At 47.6% G+C, this 18,771-nt stretch overlaps 1 protein-coding gene across 11 annotated transcripts in view; it reads right to left on the reverse strand.

Annotated features, from left to right (window-relative positions):
- The window catches only part of LOC100092558 (protocadherin gamma-C4-like), a 129,029-nt gene that overhangs the window by 66,318 nt on the left and 43,940 nt on the right, over positions 1 to 18,771 (reverse strand). Inside the window, exon 1 of one of the 11 annotated variants that reach the window (XM_029053293.2) lies at positions 13,689 to 16,334. The exons of 7 other annotated variants lie outside the window; for them this stretch is intronic. In XM_029053293.2, the coding sequence (XP_028909126.1) occupies positions 13,689 to 16,118 (2,430 nt within the window). In that variant the 5' untranslated portion in view covers positions 16,119 to 16,334. Of the gene's footprint in view, positions 1 to 764; positions 3,352 to 4,082; positions 6,708 to 10,396; positions 12,988 to 13,688; positions 16,335 to 18,771 lie in introns of those variants that run through there. 3 more of the 11 variants (XM_029053296.2, XM_029053295.2, XM_029053301.2) reach the window with 3 other exon arrangements.

Here is an 18,771-nt window from a genome sequence, read left to right on the forward strand (position 1 = left end):
AGACTATTCAAGCGCAATTCCTACTGACGGTAGGATGTCTCATTAACGTGTGCGGCGTGGGATGTAGGAGGAAAATGAGCTACAGCAGGATATCAAAAGGCTAGGAATTGTGGAAAATTGAGATTAGGAAACCTAAAACAAGGAGGACAAAGGAAGAGTTTTAAGGAGCCAATAAAAGTTGAAACAAAGCCTCAGGCAATGCAGCATCACAGCTGAAAACTGTGTCAGTTTGTTAAGGATAGATCTCCACGGCGCATTGTCATTAAAAAGGGATTGACTCTGAGGAAAGCTTCGTATAGAAAGAGAGGCAAAGAGGCAAAAGAGAAAACAGCATCAGGTTCTACATACACTAAGTACTGCAACACAACAAGGGACGACTTTCTGTCCAGTGAGATCAGGACTGTGGATCCCACATTATTAGCTTTTTAGGTCACACACACACTCATAGGCAAACTTCATCATCAATGGGGTCTTTTTTGATTACAAAGGCCTAGGGGATCAGGATACTCAAGCAATTGCAGAGAAATACTTATGGAAGCATTGGATTGGCCAATAAGAATAGTCAGAAAATCATGAAAAATAGAAATGTGAAGCCTCAACTATTTTAACGACATTTACCATTAATCAGTAACTAGTTGTTTTAAAAAGAGGAGATTCACTTATCAGGGCGCCTTCAAAATAGGGATTTACTACTATGGAAATGCATATAATTAAATAGGCAAAGAGTGTAACCTACAACAAAAGTATTACAGAAAGACACTCACCTGCAGGAAAGACTGGTCATCTTTGACCAGGTTCAAATCCTCAGATTCTAACAAAGAGTCATTTTTCTCACAAGTCCTCTGGCTAGTCAGAGTATCAGAGTAATTGGGCTGTGGAAAGAGCAACTGGCTTTTCCGGGAGTCTGTGGTCAGGGACACCTCGTGGGAATAAGTCTGGAGGAAAGCTCGGACCCCATCGATGCCCACAAAGTGTGAGGCCGGAACGCCCCCGAGATACCCACTCGACGACTGCAGCAGCCGCGCAGCCCGCCATCTGCGGAGCTTCAGGGCCAACAGCACGATGATGAAGGCCAAGAACAGACACGACACGGCGACCACCGCGACCACCAGGTACAGCGTGAGACTGGACTCGGGGTCTGCGGGCGTCGAGAGGCTGCTCAGATCCGACAGGATCTCGGGGATGCTGTCGGCCACGGCCACCGTGACAGTGACGGTGGCAGAGAGGGGGGGCTCCCCGTTGTCCTTGACTGCCACTACGAGGTTCTGCTTGAGGGCATCCTTATCCAGGAAGCTTCGGGCCGTTCTGATCTCGCCCGTGTGCAGACCCACCGAGAAGAGGCCCGGATCCGTGGCCTTGAGCAGGCGGTAGGACAGCCAGGCGTTCTGGCCTGAGTCTCCATCTACAGCCACCACTTTGGTCACCAGGTAGCCCGGCTCAGCCGATCGCGGAGCCAACTCCACCCCGGTGGAGCCGTCAGTGGGCAAGGAGGGGTACAGGATCTCCGGGGCGTTGTCGTTCTCGTCCAGGACCAGCAGAGTCACCGACACGTTGCTGCTGAGGGCCGGGGTCCCGCCATCTTGCGCGGTGACCAGCAGCTTCAACTCCCGGAACTGCTCGTAGTCGAAGGATCGCAGAGTGTACAAGACTCCGGTCTCCGAGTTAATGGACACATAGGTCGACTGAGGCCGTCCATGATCGGGTCCTTCGCTAATAGAGTAAGTGATTCGTGAGTTGTCCTCACTGTCGGGGTCCCGGGCGGTGACCTGGAAGACGGATGCCCCTCGGGGATTGTTCTCGGAAATGTAGACGGAATAGGCTGCCTGGTCGAAGGCAGGCCGGTTGTCGTTCGTGTCCGACACTTGCAGCGAGATGTGAGTGTGAGTAGACAGGGGAGGGGACCCTCGGTCTGTGGCCGTCACCGTCACATTGTAATTCGAGACCAGCTCCCTGTCTAGGATTCGGTCTGTCACTAGACGCAGATAATTATCTATTGATTTTTCTAATTTAAAGGGCAGATCACTGGAGATTGAACATGTGATGAGACCGTTGTCCCCAGAGTCTCGGTCGTGCACGTTTAAAAGGGCAATTACTGTCCCAAGGGGTGAGTCCTCGGGAATAGAATTGATCAGAGAGGTGACAGCCAATTCTGGGGCGTTGTCATTCACATCTTCGATGGTCAACTGCACTTTGGCTTTAGCTAGAAATCCAGCATTGTCCTTAGCCTGAACTTCCACCTCATAAGATCCCGATTCTTCATAATCAAGGCCTTTTAAAATGGATATTTCTCCTGATAGAGGGTTCAGATGGAAGATCTTTAAGAATTTTTCATTTTTTGTCCGGAATGAATATGAAACCTCCGAGTTTACCCCCTCATCCGGATCCGTGGCGTTTAACGTGAGGATCCGTGTTCCCACGGGCGCATCCTCCCTGACCCTCACCTGATACACAGACTGAGTGAACACTGGCGCGTTGTCATTCGCATCCACGACCGTCACACGGACGCGAGCAGTGCCCGAGCGGACCGGATCTCCCCCATCCGAGGCCGTGAGGACGAGGTGGTGAAAGGCCTCCTCCTCCCGGTCCAGGACCCGCTCCAGCACCAGCTCTGCAATCTTAGTCCCATCAGCTCCGCTTTGCACATCCAGAGAGAAGTGCCGGTTCGGGCTGAGCTGGTAGCTCTGCAGGGAGTTCGCCCCCACATCCGGGTCATGGGCTTCGGGAAGGGGAAATCGCATCCCTGGAGCTGCCGTTTCTCCTATTTTTACTTCCAGTTCCTCCTCCGTAAAGCGCGGAGCGTTATCATTGATATCCCCTATTTCCACTTCCACCCCGTAAAGCTTTACATTATCCTCAACCAGAATATTAAAATTCAAGAGACACGGAGATGTTTGAGCACAAATCTCCTCTCTGTCTATTCTGTCCGCTGTGACTAAGCTGCCGCTTCTGACATTTAAAGCGAAATGGGGTTTCCTACCTCTGGAGACAACGCGGACTCGGCGCTCCGACAGCTCCCGGGACTCCAATCCCAGGTCTTTGGCTACATCCCCCACAAAAGAGCCTTTTTCCATTTCCTCGAGGATCCAATAGCGGATTTGCCCGGTCCCCATTTTCCACAGCGTCCCCAAGAGCAGACAAAGCAGGACTCGCTCGCTGCAGTTCCAGCGCCTCTGCAGAGTTACCATGGCCGCCTCGCTTCTGGTTTCTCTCCGTTTCTCCCTTCCCCGTTCGGTGCGCGCTGTACCGATGTGCTGATGTGCTCTTTTACCCGGAGGAATCGACCTTCAAAGTATTAAGGTTGGGAGGGTTCAGTGACCGTGCGGCCCCGGATCCCTTGTTCCCTGAAACTCGGTTGTGTCCTGTGTATTAGCAGGGATGGGCCGGCGGGATCCCTCACTGCGTTTCTCTCCCTGATTGGTCAACAGTGTCGCCCAGCGGCAGTATCAAGAACTGCAGATTCCTAATATCAGCGAGGAGATTTTTAGATTCCTGCCTCACATGTGAGGAAGAGCTCCTCCTGCCGTTCCCTATCTCTTGTGAGCAGGAAAGAGCGATTGCAAGCCAGCCTCATGCATGCAATGTTAGGGTCGAGTAATTTCTCTAGAATGAATGCGCCTATGCGTCAGCACATCCTCATTTGTCCACTCTTCTAAACAAAGCTTTTTAGTGAGTTTTGTCGTCACTGGATTTTCCCGTAAGGCTTTTTAAAAATATACTGATTTTCTACATGTCTCACGATTGTCATTTCATCTTCTTCGATGGATTCAAGTACCGACCATGACAAAAGTCATTTTCCCCACATCTTCGCTGAGATTGATGGCCAATAGGAAAGTTGGAGAGTTCCATCATGTTGAGGGAAGGCTTCGGGATAACCATTTACTGGGCGCAAACGACCACTATAAAACTTAATTCATTTTCTGTCTAAACTGTACGAGGAGCACATTCATACGTAGGCAAACGGTGTACATGAATAACTATATAACACCCAAGCAAACTGACGGGAATGAAAGAGAATTTAAGGCGCAAATTTACTAAAAGGAAGAATCAAGACAAACTGGAAATACAGAAATTTACAAACTCACCTGTGCAGAGAGAGCAGAGTCGTTCAGAATATTTTCAAGATTTTTAGCTGACTCCTCAGGTCCCAGAGTAGAGATATGATCCGGCCGAATGTCTCCACCTAAAGTCCTATGACCATTGGGATTCAGGAATGTGAATTCACCTTTAGTCCGGTCCGACGTTAAGCACAACTGATACGAATACGGCAGTGTTCCTTCTTCATAATTTGGGGGGAAGATGGGCCCCGCTCCCTGAGAGTACAGATCTGGCCGCAAACAGCCGAACACTCCTGGTTTCGACGAGCGGCGGCAGCGCATCGCGATGGCCAGGATGACCGTAACGAGGAATAAGACTGAGATTAAGGCCAAAGCCAAAACCAGGTAAAACTGCAAATCGGCCTGGAGGGAGGTGGGGGCCGAGCGGTCACTCATCTCAGGAAGGGCTTCCTGTAGGCTGTCAGCGAAGACCAGGTGGAGAGCCACGGTGGACGAGAGGGGCGGTTGGCCACCATCCTGCACGACCACAAGCAGTCGGTGCCGGGCTGGGTCCCCATCGACCAAAGCCCGCGTTGTCCGGATCTCCCCGGTGCGGAGCCCCAGGCTGAACAGCCCGGGATCGCTGGCCTGCAGCACGTGGTAGGCCAGCCAGGCGTTGGGGCCAGAGTCCGCGTCCACGGCCACCACCTTGCTGACCAGGTAACCGGGCTCGGCAGAGCGAGGCACCATGTCGAACAAGGCCGAGCCGTCGGGCTCCAGGGCGGGGTAGAGGATGCGGGGGGCGTTGTCGTTCTGGTCCACGATGAACACGCGCACGGTCACATTGGCCCGCAGCGGCGGGGAGCCAGAGTCCTGGGCCTGCACGTGCAGCTCGAAGGCGCGGAACTGCTCGTAGTCGAAGGAGCGCTGCGCATAGATGTCCCCGCTTTGCGAGTTGATGGACACGGACGAGGACAGCGGCAGTTCGGACTCGGAGCTGTCCAGCAGGGAGTAGGAGATGCGGGCGTTACTATCCAGGTCCCGGTCCGAGGCGGTGACCCGGTAGATAGAGGCTCCGGGTCGGTTGTTTTCTGGGACATAGGCCAAGTAAGTAGTTTGGGAAAACACGGGCGGGTTGTCATTGACATCAGCTACAAGAAGGGAGATGGTTTTGGAGGTGGTAAGAGGGGGGTTTCCCCTGTCTCTGGCAGTGACTGTGATATTGTACTCTGCCGTCTGCTCTCTGTCTAGGACTCCGGCAGTTATCAGCTTGTAAGAATTCTTGGAGGAGGAAGCAATTTTGAAAGGAACATTGTTTTGTAACTGACACGTGACTTCCCCATTGTCTCCCGAGTCCCGGTCACGGATTCTAATCAAGGCTATCACGGTCCCGGGCTCAGAGTCCTCGGGAAGAGAACTGGATGAAGATGCGAACGTTACTTCCGGTGCGTTGTCATTTTCATCGAGAATTTCGATCACTACTTTGCATTGGGCCATCAGGCCACCTCCATCCGATGCTTCCACATCCAACTCGTATCCTTTGGCCGATTCGTAATCCAGAGACCATCCCGTTACAATTTCTCCACTGATAGGATCCAGGTTGAACACTTGCCGGGAAGGGTCGTCGATGCCCCTGAAGGAGAAGGTGATCTGTGCATTGACACCCTCGTCTCGGTCGCTGGCTTCTACTCGTAGCACAGAGGAGCCCTGGGGCAGGCTCTCCCGAAGGCTGATTTTGTACACTTCCTGGCTGAACACGGGAGGGTTGTCATTGGCATCAGTGACATTAATCCGGATCTGGGTGGTGCCACTGCGGACCGGATCTCCGCCATCCACAGCTGTTAGCACTAAATGATGAAAGCTCTTCTCCTCCCGGTCCAGGAGCTTTTCCAGCACTAATTCGGGGTATTTACTGCCGCCTGGACTCTTCCTCACCTCCAGAGAAAAGTGTGGATTCGGGCTGAGTTGATATTTATCTACGGAATTGATCCCAACGTCAGGATCCAGAGCCGATTCCAGGCCAAATCGAGCACCTCGCAGAGCGAATTCATTTATTTTTAAATCAATATAAATCTTCTTAAAAAGTGGAGCGTTATCGTTAATGTCCTGAATGGTGATATGTACGTAGAACACATTCAGGGGATTGTCTACCACAGTTTCCAGCTGTAATTCACAGAGCGCTCTTTCCCTGCATAGCTGCTCTCGGTCTATCCGGTCGCTGACAAGCAAATCCCCTCTGTCCGCGCTCACAGTAAAGAGCTGTTTCTCCGCACTAACTCGTAGTTTCCGAGCCGATACATCTCCGACATTAAGACCCAGATCCCTGGCTAAATGCCCCACCACCGAGCCTTTCGCCATCTCCTCGGGGATAGAATAGCGAATCTGCTCGCCTCGACATAACAAAGAGAACAAGAAAGGAAATAGTACTTGCCGATTGCCTGCCCAGACCCTCTGTCCCCGACTCGTCCTCATTCCTCTTGCTCCGGTGTCCCCTTCGGCTCCGGTAAGATGTTCAAATATCCAGTGGGTTCCAAGATCCCGCGGAGGAGGGAGAATACTGTTCCAGCTTTGTTTGGCTGCTAATCCCGGGGTTTCAGGGAGGAAGGGGGTCCGCGAACCTGAGCGAATGTAGACGCGAGCTCTGCTCTGGGAGACTGAGCAGGGAATTTCCTGCAGGAATTTCCAATGGATCTCTCTCAGCCTCTCGCTCTTTATGGCCGACAGCGGCCCCTGTGGTCTCATCTGCGGAACTGCAATTTATGTTATTTCTTTCCCGGAAATTGCATAGTTTGAATAAGTACAGTAAAAGATAATACTTTTCACTCTCTTATTAAATTATTTATCAAAATAGCCTTTCTCCACTGTTAGTTTTGTCCAGAAGGTGACATTCTCCCAACTTATGTTATGAATCCAGTTTCCTTTTAATTCCTGTTCAGCCTTCTGAGGATGTCTCATCTTTAAACTGTTACGTGAAACGAGAATTTTGGGTGCTTGGACATTTTGCACGGTGACTTAGAAATTAATTCCAAAGGCTTACTCCGGATTTATTCGAGCAATTCCATTTTAGAAATGGTTAGAAAACCACTCTTGTCGGACTGTTTTCAATCTGTTTCTTATTTGTTAATCATAGTTGAAAGTACTGATAGATTCAAACAGTGGGATATCAAGGTCAATAAGCTATATAGAAATAACAGACTCAGTGAATTGGAACTTCAATTTGAATCTCATCACCATGATGGAAATTCGCCCATTCCAGAGTGAATTGATTGGTTTTCAATCCCTTGCAAACTGTTTTCTTTTCAAGAATGCTTATGAGACGTTTATTCTTGGGATACTATATACTAGATTATGTGTTAGCACACGTGCCATATCTAGAACCTTTTTTCCCTCGTTACCAAAAGCCAATGCATAAAACCATCAATAACGATCAGCCAACTTCATCCAAACCACTATTTTTCCAGGATTTAAATGATGCTCAAAGAAAAAAAAAACACTTTCTAGATCATGTGAGAAGAACAAATGCTCTCAAGAATCTAAAACAGTTGCCTTATTATGACCAGTCAATCAAGCAAGCAATCAAACAAGCACGAGGAACTCTTCAAAGTCACAAAAAAGAACCGCATTAGTTGATGTGTACTAGCAATAGATTTTTGGGAGACAACAGTGACAGACAAACCTCTTCTAGAATTGAGACTTCTTGAAGATACCAATTCCACATAGAAGAAAGAGAAACAACAGGTACTTCAAAAAACAGATATAATACCTTGTCAAATTAGACTATTTCAAAATAGACCCAATGGAAAGCCTATCAATCAGGAATTGAGGTTTGCTACTATCTCTAGCAGTGGATGAAGTTCGCCCTAAGCAGAATCATTTCAGAATCAATCAGTGAATGAATCAATTATATTTATTGAGTGTTTCCTATGTGCAGAGTATGGTACTAAGCGCTTGGAAGAGTACCATGAGTATAACAGTTGGTAGACACATAACTTACCCACAATGAGCTTATGTCTAGAGAGAAAGAAATCCCTACTGACCTCATCAAGATACTTATAAGCAACCTTTTGATCTGAAGTCAGACATGCAACTGCCATGCCACGAGGACAAGAACATTAAGAAGATGAGGAAATATAGGCATTAATAAAAATATCGACAGATATGTATATTCACTGATCAATAAATAGGTGGATAGACGAGAGCGAGTAATAGAGAGGGCACTGTAATTAAATGTTCCAGCATTAGTGTATTCCTCTATATCCCCAAATGGAGTCGTTTGACTAAGATGAAGGTTCTGGAAAATCTACTTCTCATAAGTACCGAGTATCCACAATATCGAAAACGACCAAAATATATAAGCAGATCACAGACCATCATAAACTGGGGACAGCTTCCCCCACCTCGTGCACCACTCACCACCCATATTCATCCTTAACATACACCTCATGGGGAATACAACTACTAGTAGAAAGCATCATATTAAAGTGAAGGGAGCTGATTCCGGTGCCAACCCAATAAGGTAAAAAGATGAAAATAAGCCTCTTATTCTACCCCATAAACAACAAGAGACGAAATAAATTTTAAACCAGGTAGTCACTTAGTTTTGCAGTGAGGTAGCTGGTGAAATCTATTCTCATATCACGACATACTCTTATAGGTTCCTCAAAAATGAAAGTAGAGTCCTACAGAATTTCCACCTTAACTCTAAATACAGGCTGCACACAGATGGTAAAATAAAGATTTTTAGGAAAAGAAGCAACTGCTCAATTGAAAGACTTAGAAGTGGTAGACTTTGAAGTATAGAGATGATTTAGGAAGAGAGAAAAAAAGAACAAATCAGGTTTACAAATCAACCAAAGTTCCTTTCCTAAATCGCCACCCTTGGCAGATTGAGATATAGGTACAGAACCCAGCATTATTGAGAAGATTCGAGGATGCCTTTCTTTATTGACCCCATTCCATCAGTGACATCGACACGAAGAGGCATTTGCCAAATAGTTCTCAGTAGTTTGACATATACAGTTGGCATTGAATTATCATAAATCATCCATAGGGTTCAGGGAACACATGCAGAGAGCCAGTAATCCTTTATTCCTAGAGTCTGAGCTCTAACTTGAATACAGTGATCCAGACCTTCTTCACATTTAAGGATCTGTGTCATTCTAACTCTGGAACATCCCATTCTCAATTAGGATCAAGGTGTAGGAAGAAACTATTCCGTTTTGGGGGATAACCAAACCCCAGATCCAACGAATTGGCTCCCAGTCTTTCACAGCGGAAAGAAGGAAATTTACACTTTATTCTTACCACACCTTTTATTCCCCACAAGAGAGAAGAGGGTCCTAATTAAATCATAATTTTATACAACACCCAAATTTAAGAACATTTAATAAGTTTAGAAACTATCGCTATTTCATACATATCTTTATTTGCTCCTTACTCAGGACAATTTCATTATAGATGGTAGAATGAATCAAAATTTTCAGTGACATCAAGCCTGATGCCACCACTCCTAAACCTGATTTTATCTAATGCTCATTGTAGCTCCACCGAAGACCCTTTATTTCTATTTCAAAAGAAGCCACCTAGAGTAGAGATGCAAGCTTAAGTGCTAAAGGTTAACGTGGTAAAGCTGCTAGAACACTTTGTATACCTGCTAGTATTCGCCCCAGTGCTCAGTACAGTGATTGGCACATAGGAAGTGCTTAACAAATACTATTATTACTATTATTACCAGCCTTCCCCAATTGAATCCAACCTCCAACACCATCAGAGTATCCCATCTGTCACTACTGGCAGGAATTTTAAAAATATATATTTTTACTAACACCTCATAAATTCTTTACCTACATATAAGGTATTGAACGGTGTATTTATTCTGATTACCTCATTTGTAAATATCTCCATGTCTGTCTCTCCCATTAGAGGGAAAGTTCTGCAAAAGTAGGGAATGAGAACTATGCTTCTGTTGTAGCTCTTAGTTCAGGACACTGCACACAGTGGACGTTCAATAAATATCATCAATACCACTGGTAAACGGTTGGCGTGGTTGCCTATTACTCAAAGAATGAGCAACATCTTACTTCACTGAAGCGAGATGATATTATCCATTTTAAGAAAGAAGATGTTGGAGCACTTGCAACTGCTAGATTAGGGTTTCCTGCAACAGCAACTGGAGAAGCAGATGAAATAGAAGTATGACACCTGAGGGATTTTTTAAACGAAATTGACCATTAACTAAAAATCACTGGTTTTTTTTCCCTTCGTGGGAAATCTAAAAAAACCCTCAGTGGCTCATGTGAAAATGGAAGGAAATAAATCATAAATCTGCATTCTTCACGAAGTAAATAGAGAAAGAAACTCACCTGCAAGACAGACTGGTCATCTTTGACCAGGTTCAAATCCTCAGGCACTAACAAGGGCTCTTTTTTCTCACAAGTCCTCTGGCTTGTCAGAGTATCAGAGTAATTGGGCTGTGGAAAGAGTAACTGGCTTTTCCGAGAATCCGTGGTCAGGGACACCTCGTGGGAATAAGTCTGGAGGAAAGCTCGGACCCCGTCGATGCCCACAAAGTGTGAGGCCGGGACACCCCCCAGATACCCACTCGACGACTCTAGCAGTCGCGCTGCCCGCCACCTGCGGAGCCTTAAGGCTAACAGCACGATGATGAAGGCCAAGAACAGGCAGGACACGGCGGCCACCGCGACCACCAGATACAGCGTGAGACTGGACTCGGGGTCTGGGGGCGTCGAGAGGCTGCTCAGATCCGACAGGATCTCGGGGATGCTGTCGGCCACGGCCACCGTGACAGTGACGGTGGCAGAGAGAGGAGGCTCCCCGTTGTCCCTGACAGACACCACGAGGCTCTGCTTGATGGCATCCTTGTCCAGAAAGCTCCGGGCCGTCCTGATCTCTCCCGTGTGCAGCCCCACCGAGAAGAGGCCCGGCTCCGTGGCCTTGAGCAGGCGGTAGGACAGCCAGGCGTTCTGGCCCGAATCGCCATCCACTGCCACCACTTTGGTCACCAAATATCCCGGCTCAGCTGAGCGCGGAGCCAACTCCACCCCGGTGGAGCCGTCGCTGGGCAAGGAAGGGTACAGGATCTCCGGGGCCTTATCGTTCTTGTCCAGAACCAGCAGAGTCACTGACACGTTGCTGCTGAGAGCCGGGGTCCCGCCATCCCGCGCTGTGACCAGCAACTTCAGCTCCCGGAACTGCTCATAGTCGAAGGATCGCAGAGCATACAGGACCCCTGTCTCTGAGTTAATGGACACGTAGGATGACAGAGGAGGTCCTTGGCCAGGTTCCTCACTGATAGAGTAAGTGACTCGAGAATTCTCTTCGCTGTCGGGATCCCGGGCGGTCACACGGAAGATGGAAGCGCCTCGGGGGTTGTTCTCGGGAATGTAGACCGAGTAGGCTGTCTGCTGGAAGCTAGGCGGGTTGTCGTTGGTGTCTGACACGTGCAGGGAGATGTGAATATTAAAGGATAGGGGTGGGGAGCCTCGGTCTGTGGCCGTTAGAGTTATGTTGAAATCCGAGATCAATTCCCGGTCTAGGACTCCATCCGTCACTAGATGGAGATAGCTGTCTATTGATTTTTCCAATTTAAAAGGGATATTTTCGGGGATAGAGCATGTGACGAGTCCGTTGTCCCCAGAGTCTCTATCGTGTACATTTAAAAGGGCAATTACCGTCCCGGGGGGCGAGTCCTCCCGGACTGAGCCTGTAAGGGAGGTGACGACTACTTCCGGTGCGTTGTCATTTACATCTTCGACAATCACCTGTACTTTTGCTTTGGCAAGAAATTCAGCATTGTCCTTAGCCTGAATTTCCACTTCATATGATTCTGACTCTTCGTAATCTAGATTTTCTAAAATGGATATTTCTCCTGTTAGAGAGTTCAGATGGAAGAGCTTTAAGAATTTTTCATTTTTTGTCCGGAATGAATACGTAACCTCCGAGTTTGTCCCCTCATCCGGATCTGTAGCGTTCACTCTGAGGATCCGGGTACCCACGGGAACGTCTTCTCTGACTCTCACCTGATACACAGATTGAGTAAACACGGGGGCGTTGTCATTAGCATCCAGGACTACCACGTGGATGAGCACGGTACCCGAACGGACGGGATCTCCCCCGTCCGAGGCCGTGAGGACGAGGTGGTGAACAGCCTCCTCCTCCCGGTCCAGGACCCGCTCCAGCACCAGCTCCGCAATCTTGGTCCCGTCCACTCCGCTTTGCACATCCAGAGAGAAGTGCTGGTTTGGGCTGAGCTGGTAGCTCTGCAAGGAGTTCGTCCCCACGTCAGGATCGTGCGCTTCCGGTAGGGGAAATCGCATCCCTGGAGCTGCATTTTCACTGATTTTTACTTCCAATTCCTCCTCCGTGAATCGGGGTGCATTATCATTTATATCGCCTATTTCCACTTCTACCCTGTAGAGCTTTACATTATCCTCAACCAGAATGTTAAAATTCACGAGACACGGAGTTGTTTGAGCACAAATCTCTTCTCTATCTATTCTTTCTGTGGTCACTAAGCTGCCGCTTCTGACATTCAAAGCGAAACGGGGTGTCCTACCTCTGGAGACAATGCGGATTCGGCGCTCCGACAGCTCTCCGGTCTTCAATCCCAGGTCCTTGGCCACATCCCCCACGAAAGAACCTTTCTCCGTTTCCTCGGGCACCGAATAGCGGATCTGTCCTGATCCAATCTCCCATAGCGTACCCAGGAACAGACAAAGCAGGGCTCGCCCTCTGCAGTACCGGCACCTCTGCAGAGATACCATGGTCGCCTCGCTGCTCTGTTTTCTCGTATTCCCTTCACGGCTCGGGCTGAACTGATCTCTCCTTTGCCTCTGGTCGTCGGAAAGGCTGTCCACCCCAGCAGGAGGGTGGAGAGTTTAGCTTTCGTGCAGTCCCTAAAACTGCACGAACTGTGGTGTGTGCTTTGTAGCAACAGGGAAGGACCGGCTAGATCTCTTCTCTGCATTTCTCTCCCTGATTGGTCAACAGTGGCGCCCAGTGTCAGAATGAAAAACTGCAGCTTCCTGATATATATATTTATATTCCTTCTTCAGATATACGGGTGAGTTCTTCCTGTCCTTCTATCTGCCCCACCTCTTCCAAATGGGTAAGAACGGATACAAACTGCTCGTACCTAACATGGTACCGTGGTTTATCCTTGTTTCAAACCAGTTCTTTCAAACAGTCTTCAAGCGTCTGGATTTTCCTGTAGATTTTTCTTTGGATATTGAAATTCATCTATTGTATGGTTTTCCAACGCGTGTCGGGATTACGCTTTCGTCCTTTTTGATCCGCAGCCCCATTCATAGAGCAATAGTGGCTAAAGTAATTTCCCCACATCTCTGGTACATTAACTAAAATCGGTACCAGACAGAAAATTTGGAGCAACCTATCCTGTGTGTAGAAATCTCTAGCCAATCTATTTATTTAGCGCAACGGAGCATTTTCAAAGTAACTTTTTTTTTTACCAAGGTGTACATCGAACAGCATTAGCAAACTGTGAGCTTTGATAACAATTTGTAACTATAATACAGGTCCAAACTCTGGTTAGGAAAATATCCGGTATACTACGGCTGAAATTCACTAAATGGGAGAATTTTGACATTCAAGAAATACAAACATTTACATACTCACCTGGGAAGAGGCAGAGGAGTGGCTCAGGATATTTTCAAGATTTTTATCTGACTCCTCGGGCACCAGAGCAGAGTGATAATCCAGGTGGATTTCCCTGTTCAAAGTTTTTTGGCCATTGGGGCTCAGGAATGTGAACTCTCCTTTGCCCTGGTCAGATGTTAAGCACAGTTGATAAGAATAAGGCAAAGTCCCTTCTTCATAATTGGGTGGGAAAGCGGGTCCCGCAGCCTGAGAGTACAGATCTGACCGCAAACAGCCAAACACTCCGGGTTTCGATGAGCTTCGGCAGCGCATCCCGATGGCCAGGATGACCGTAACGAGAAATAAGACTGAGATTAAGGCCAAAGCCAAAACCAGATAAAACTGCAAATCAGTCTGACTGGGACTGGGGGAGGAGCGGTCGTTCAATTCAGGAAGGGCGTCCTGCAGGCTGTCGGCGAAGACCAGGTGGAGAGCCACGGTGGACGAGAGGGGAGGCTGGCCACCATCACGAACTGCCACTAACAGCCGGTGCCGGGCTGGGTCCCCATCGGCCAAGGCCCGCGCTGTCCGGATCTCTCCGGTGCGGAGCCCCAGGCTGAACAGCCCGGGATCGCTGGCCTGCAGCACGTGGTAGGCCAGCCAGGCGTTGGGACCAGAGTCCGCGTCCACCGCCACCACTTTGCTGACCAGGTAGCCGGGCTCGGCAGAGCGAGGCACCATGTCGAACAGGGCCGAGCCGTCGGGCCCCAGGGCGGGGTAGAGGATGCGGGGGGCGTTGTCGTTCTGGTCCACGATGAACACGCGTACGGTCACGTTGGCCCGCAGCGGAGGGGAGCCGGAGTCCTGGGCCTGCACGTGCAGCTCGAAGGCGCGGAACTGCTCGTAGTCGAAGGAGCGCTGCGCATAGATGTCCCCGCTGTGCGAGTTGATGGACACGGACGAGGACAGCGGCAGTTCGGACTCGGAGCTGTCCAGCAGGGAGTAGGAGATGCGGGCGTTACTGTCCAGGTCCCGGTCGGAGGCGCTGACCCTGAAGATGGAGGCTCCGGGTCGGTTATTTTCCGGGACATAGGCCAAGTAAGTAGTTTGGGAAAACACGGGCGGGTTGTCATTGACATCAGCGATAAGCAGGGAGATGGTTTTGGAGGTGGTAAGAGGGGGTGTTCCCCTGTCGCTGGCTGAGACTGTTATATTGTACTCCGCCATCTGCTCTCTGTCTAAAATACTGTCCGTCACGAGTTTGTAATAGTTCTTCGAGGAGGAAGCGATTTTGAAAGGCACATTGTTTTGTAACCGACATGTGATCTCCCCATTGTCTCCTGAGTCCCGATCTCGGATTCTGATCAACGCTATCATTGTCCCAGGTACAGAATCTTCTGGAATAGGACTGAATACTGATGTAAATGTCACTTCCGGTGCATTGTCGTTTTCATCAAGAATTTCTATTACTACTTTACATTGTGTTGTCAGACCACCGCCATCCCTCGCCTCCACGTCAACCTCGTACTTTCTTGCCACTTCGAAATCAAGGGATCTTTCCGTTACAATGTCTCCGCTAATGGGATCCAGTTTGAAAACCTCCCGGGCGGCATCCCCTATGCTCCTGAAATAGAAGGTGATCTGTGCGTTGACACCTTCGTCCAGGTCGGTGGCTTCCACCCGGAGGACCCTGTAACCAGGGGGCAAGTTTTCCCTCAGGCTGACCTTGTACTCGTCCTGGGTGAACACGGGAGGATTGTCATTGGCATCAGTGACGTTGATCCGGATCTGGGTGGTGCCGCTGCGGATTGGATCCCCTCCGTCCAGGGCTATCAGAACCAGCTGATAGTAATTCTGCCGCTCTCTGTCTAGTGCCTCCTCCAGGACTAATCCCGGGTATTTACTACCATCCGGGCTTTCCTTCACCGCCAGGGAGAAATGCTCATTCGGGCTGAGCTGGTATTTATCTAAGGAATTGGTTCCGATATCTGGATCCACAGCCGATTCAAGTACAAACCGGGCTCCTGGAAGAGCTAACTCATTGATTTCTAAATTAACGTATTCCTTTTTGAATAAGGGATGATTATCGTTAACGTCCTGGATGGCGACATGGACGTAAGACACATTTAAGGGATTTTCTACTACGGTTTCCAGCTGCAACTCGCACAGAGCCGTTTCCCCGCATAACTGCTCTCGGTCTATCCGGTCGCTGACAAGCAAATCCCCGCTGTCGGAGCTCACAGTAAAGAGCTGCTTCTCCGCACTAACCCGCAGTTTCCGACTAGACACTTCTCGAATATTCAACCCCAGATCCCTGGCCAGATGCCCCACCACCGAGCCTTTCGCCATCTCCTCGGGGATCGAGTAGCGAATCTGCTCGCCCAGCGCCCGGCACAACAAAGACAACAAGAAGGGAAAGAGTACTTGCCGCCTCCCTGCCCGGCCCCTCTGCTCCTGGCTTGTCCCCATTCCTCTCTCTCCCGGGCCCGCTTCAGTTCCAATTTCCGGCGATTAAGAAGGTCGTTGCATTACCAGGATCCGCGGTGAAGGAAAAGTATTGTTCCCGCTTTTTTTTGGCTGAAAATCCGTGTGTTTCAGGGTGGATGGGTATCCGCGAATTAGAGTGAGTGTGTGCACCGGCGCTGCACTGAGATTGTGCAGGGAATTTCCTGCAAGAATTTCTAATGGATCTCGGGCTCCCGGTCGGGCTCTTTGTAGCCGACAGCGGCCCCTGTTGGCCCAACGTCGAAACTGCATGCTACCTTATTTCTTCCGGGAAAGTTTACAGTTTTAAAGAATTCAATGGAAAATAGTAATCTTCCCTTTTATAAAGTTAGCTATAGAAAATTATATTATCCACTGTCAGCGTTGTCCAGAAGGATACGTTCTCTAGAACTTATTTTTAAGTCCGTATTTCTTATCATTCCTATTGATATGCTGGGGTTACCTCTTTTTTAAAATATTATATGCCACAGGGCTTTTGGATACTTAAGCACTCTCCACTGTGATATAGAAATTATTTGAGAAATATACACTATGGCTTTCTCCGAGTTATGTTATCTATAGGAATCAGTAGAAATCCATTTAAGTGAGGCTGCCTTCGACCCTTTACTTGTTTACTAGCAAATATTACCTAAAATTCCTTATCTGTTTGAAAAAATAGTGTCCCAAGATCATTAAGCAATACAGAAGAAATCTTTGCAATATTTTCACAGGCTCTGTGAATTGTGGTTTCGATTTGAATTTTACTATCATTACGGAAACTTGCCCCCTCCTTAGTGAAAGGATTAATTTTGCAATCAGTTTCAAAAAGTCTCCTATTCAAAAATATTTACAAGGTGTTACATTCTTGTGATACTATCTTCTTGATCAGAGATCACAGCCAGATCGATTAACCTCCACCACCAAAGGCCAATAACTACAACAAATAGCAATCAGGGAGGTTCATCCATCCTATCATTCTTCCAGGATCTAAATGATGCTATCATCTTTATCATCTTTATCACAGTTGCTATCATCTTTATGGTAATCAATTCATCAATCAATCGATCAGACAAGCAAACATAAGGAATTTTTCAATAACAATAATTGTGAAATTTGTTAAGCACTTACTATGTGCCAAGCACTGTACTAAGCTCTGGGGTAAATACAAGATCATCAGGGCCCACATGAGGCTCACATTCTAAATAGGAGGGAGAACAGGTATTGAATCCCAATTTGCAGATGAGGGAACTGAGGTACAGAGAAATGAAGTGACTTGTCCAAGGTCATACAGCAAGCAAGGATCAGAACTCAGGTTTCCCATGATCAGGTTTTTCCCACTAGGCCATGTTGCTTATCAAATACTTCAAAGACACAAGGAAACACACTATCATCTGATATGTATTAGCAGTAGACTTTTTTAAGGCAACAACAATAAACCAACAAGCAGGAGATGGTCTCCTTGAAAAGGGACTTTTGGAATATAATAATCCAAGTGGAATAATCAGAAACAACATCTAGTTCCAAAAAACCAAACTGAATAGCACAGTGATGGAAAGTCTTTCAAGATGTGCCCTGAGGAACAGCCTATTGTCCTACTGAAATTTGCTGCCACATCTGGAAATGGATGAAGTTCACCCTGGGGAGAATAATTTATGAATGTAAAATAGATGAGGATGGAGAGTAACTATTTGGGATGCTTGGAACCTCCCTTCAGTATCAATGGATGACCCTCAATTCTGAGACTTCAAGAAAGAGAACCTTCTAAACATATAACTAGATATAGATAAAAACATAGATTCGTAGGTACAGGGATCAGTGGATAGACTAATGGATGGATGAAAGTGAGTGATAAAGCAAGCATCATACTTAAATGCATCGTTCTATAACCCAGGCTGAAGTCATCTTGGGGAAACTTATCTAAAATGAAGGCTCTAGGAAGCTTAATTCTTACAAGTAACAAGTGACCACAATATAGAAACAGACCAATAGACCAAGGAAGCAGGTGACACGCTTCTTCTGATGTATGATCCACTAACTACTTTATTTCATCCTTAACAAACCCTGCAGAGGAAACATAACTGCTATTGGAAAAACATCATTCTACATTGACTGGAGCTGACTCTGACTCCCATTATTAGCTAGAAATGGAAAAAGCAAACCTCTTATTCTACTTGATGAGCAACAGAAGGCAAAAAAACCTTTAAATCACTTGACTAGTTCTTGCACTGAAGTATCTAGTGAAATCTACTCGCAAACGGTGGCATGTTCTTACAGATTCACCTCAAAAGAAAGAAGAGATGCACACTTTCCATCCTTATCTATAAATACAGACTGCATTAAGATGGTAAGAAACAGATCTTTAGGAGATAAAACAACTGCCCAATTGATAAATTCTGAAGAATAGAGGTGATTCAGCAAGACAAAACGAAGGTGAAATCAGGTTTACAAATAAACAGTCAGTGTCCATGCTAAATCCAGAGACTTTGAAGATTCAAAATGTAGGTACGGAGGCTAGTCTCACTGAGACGATTAGAAGATGCTATTTTTTTGTGACCCTTTCATTCAGCCAATAGGGTTGGTATGAGAAGACACATCCTAAACAGTTTTCAATCACTTGAAATGTACAAATTGCATTGAA

This window comes from Ornithorhynchus anatinus, chromosome X2, assembly GCF_004115215.2.
Source record: "Ornithorhynchus anatinus isolate Pmale09 chromosome X2, mOrnAna1.pri.v4, whole genome shotgun sequence".
NCBI classification, from domain to species: Eukaryota; Metazoa; Chordata; class Mammalia; order Monotremata; family Ornithorhynchidae; genus Ornithorhynchus; species Ornithorhynchus anatinus.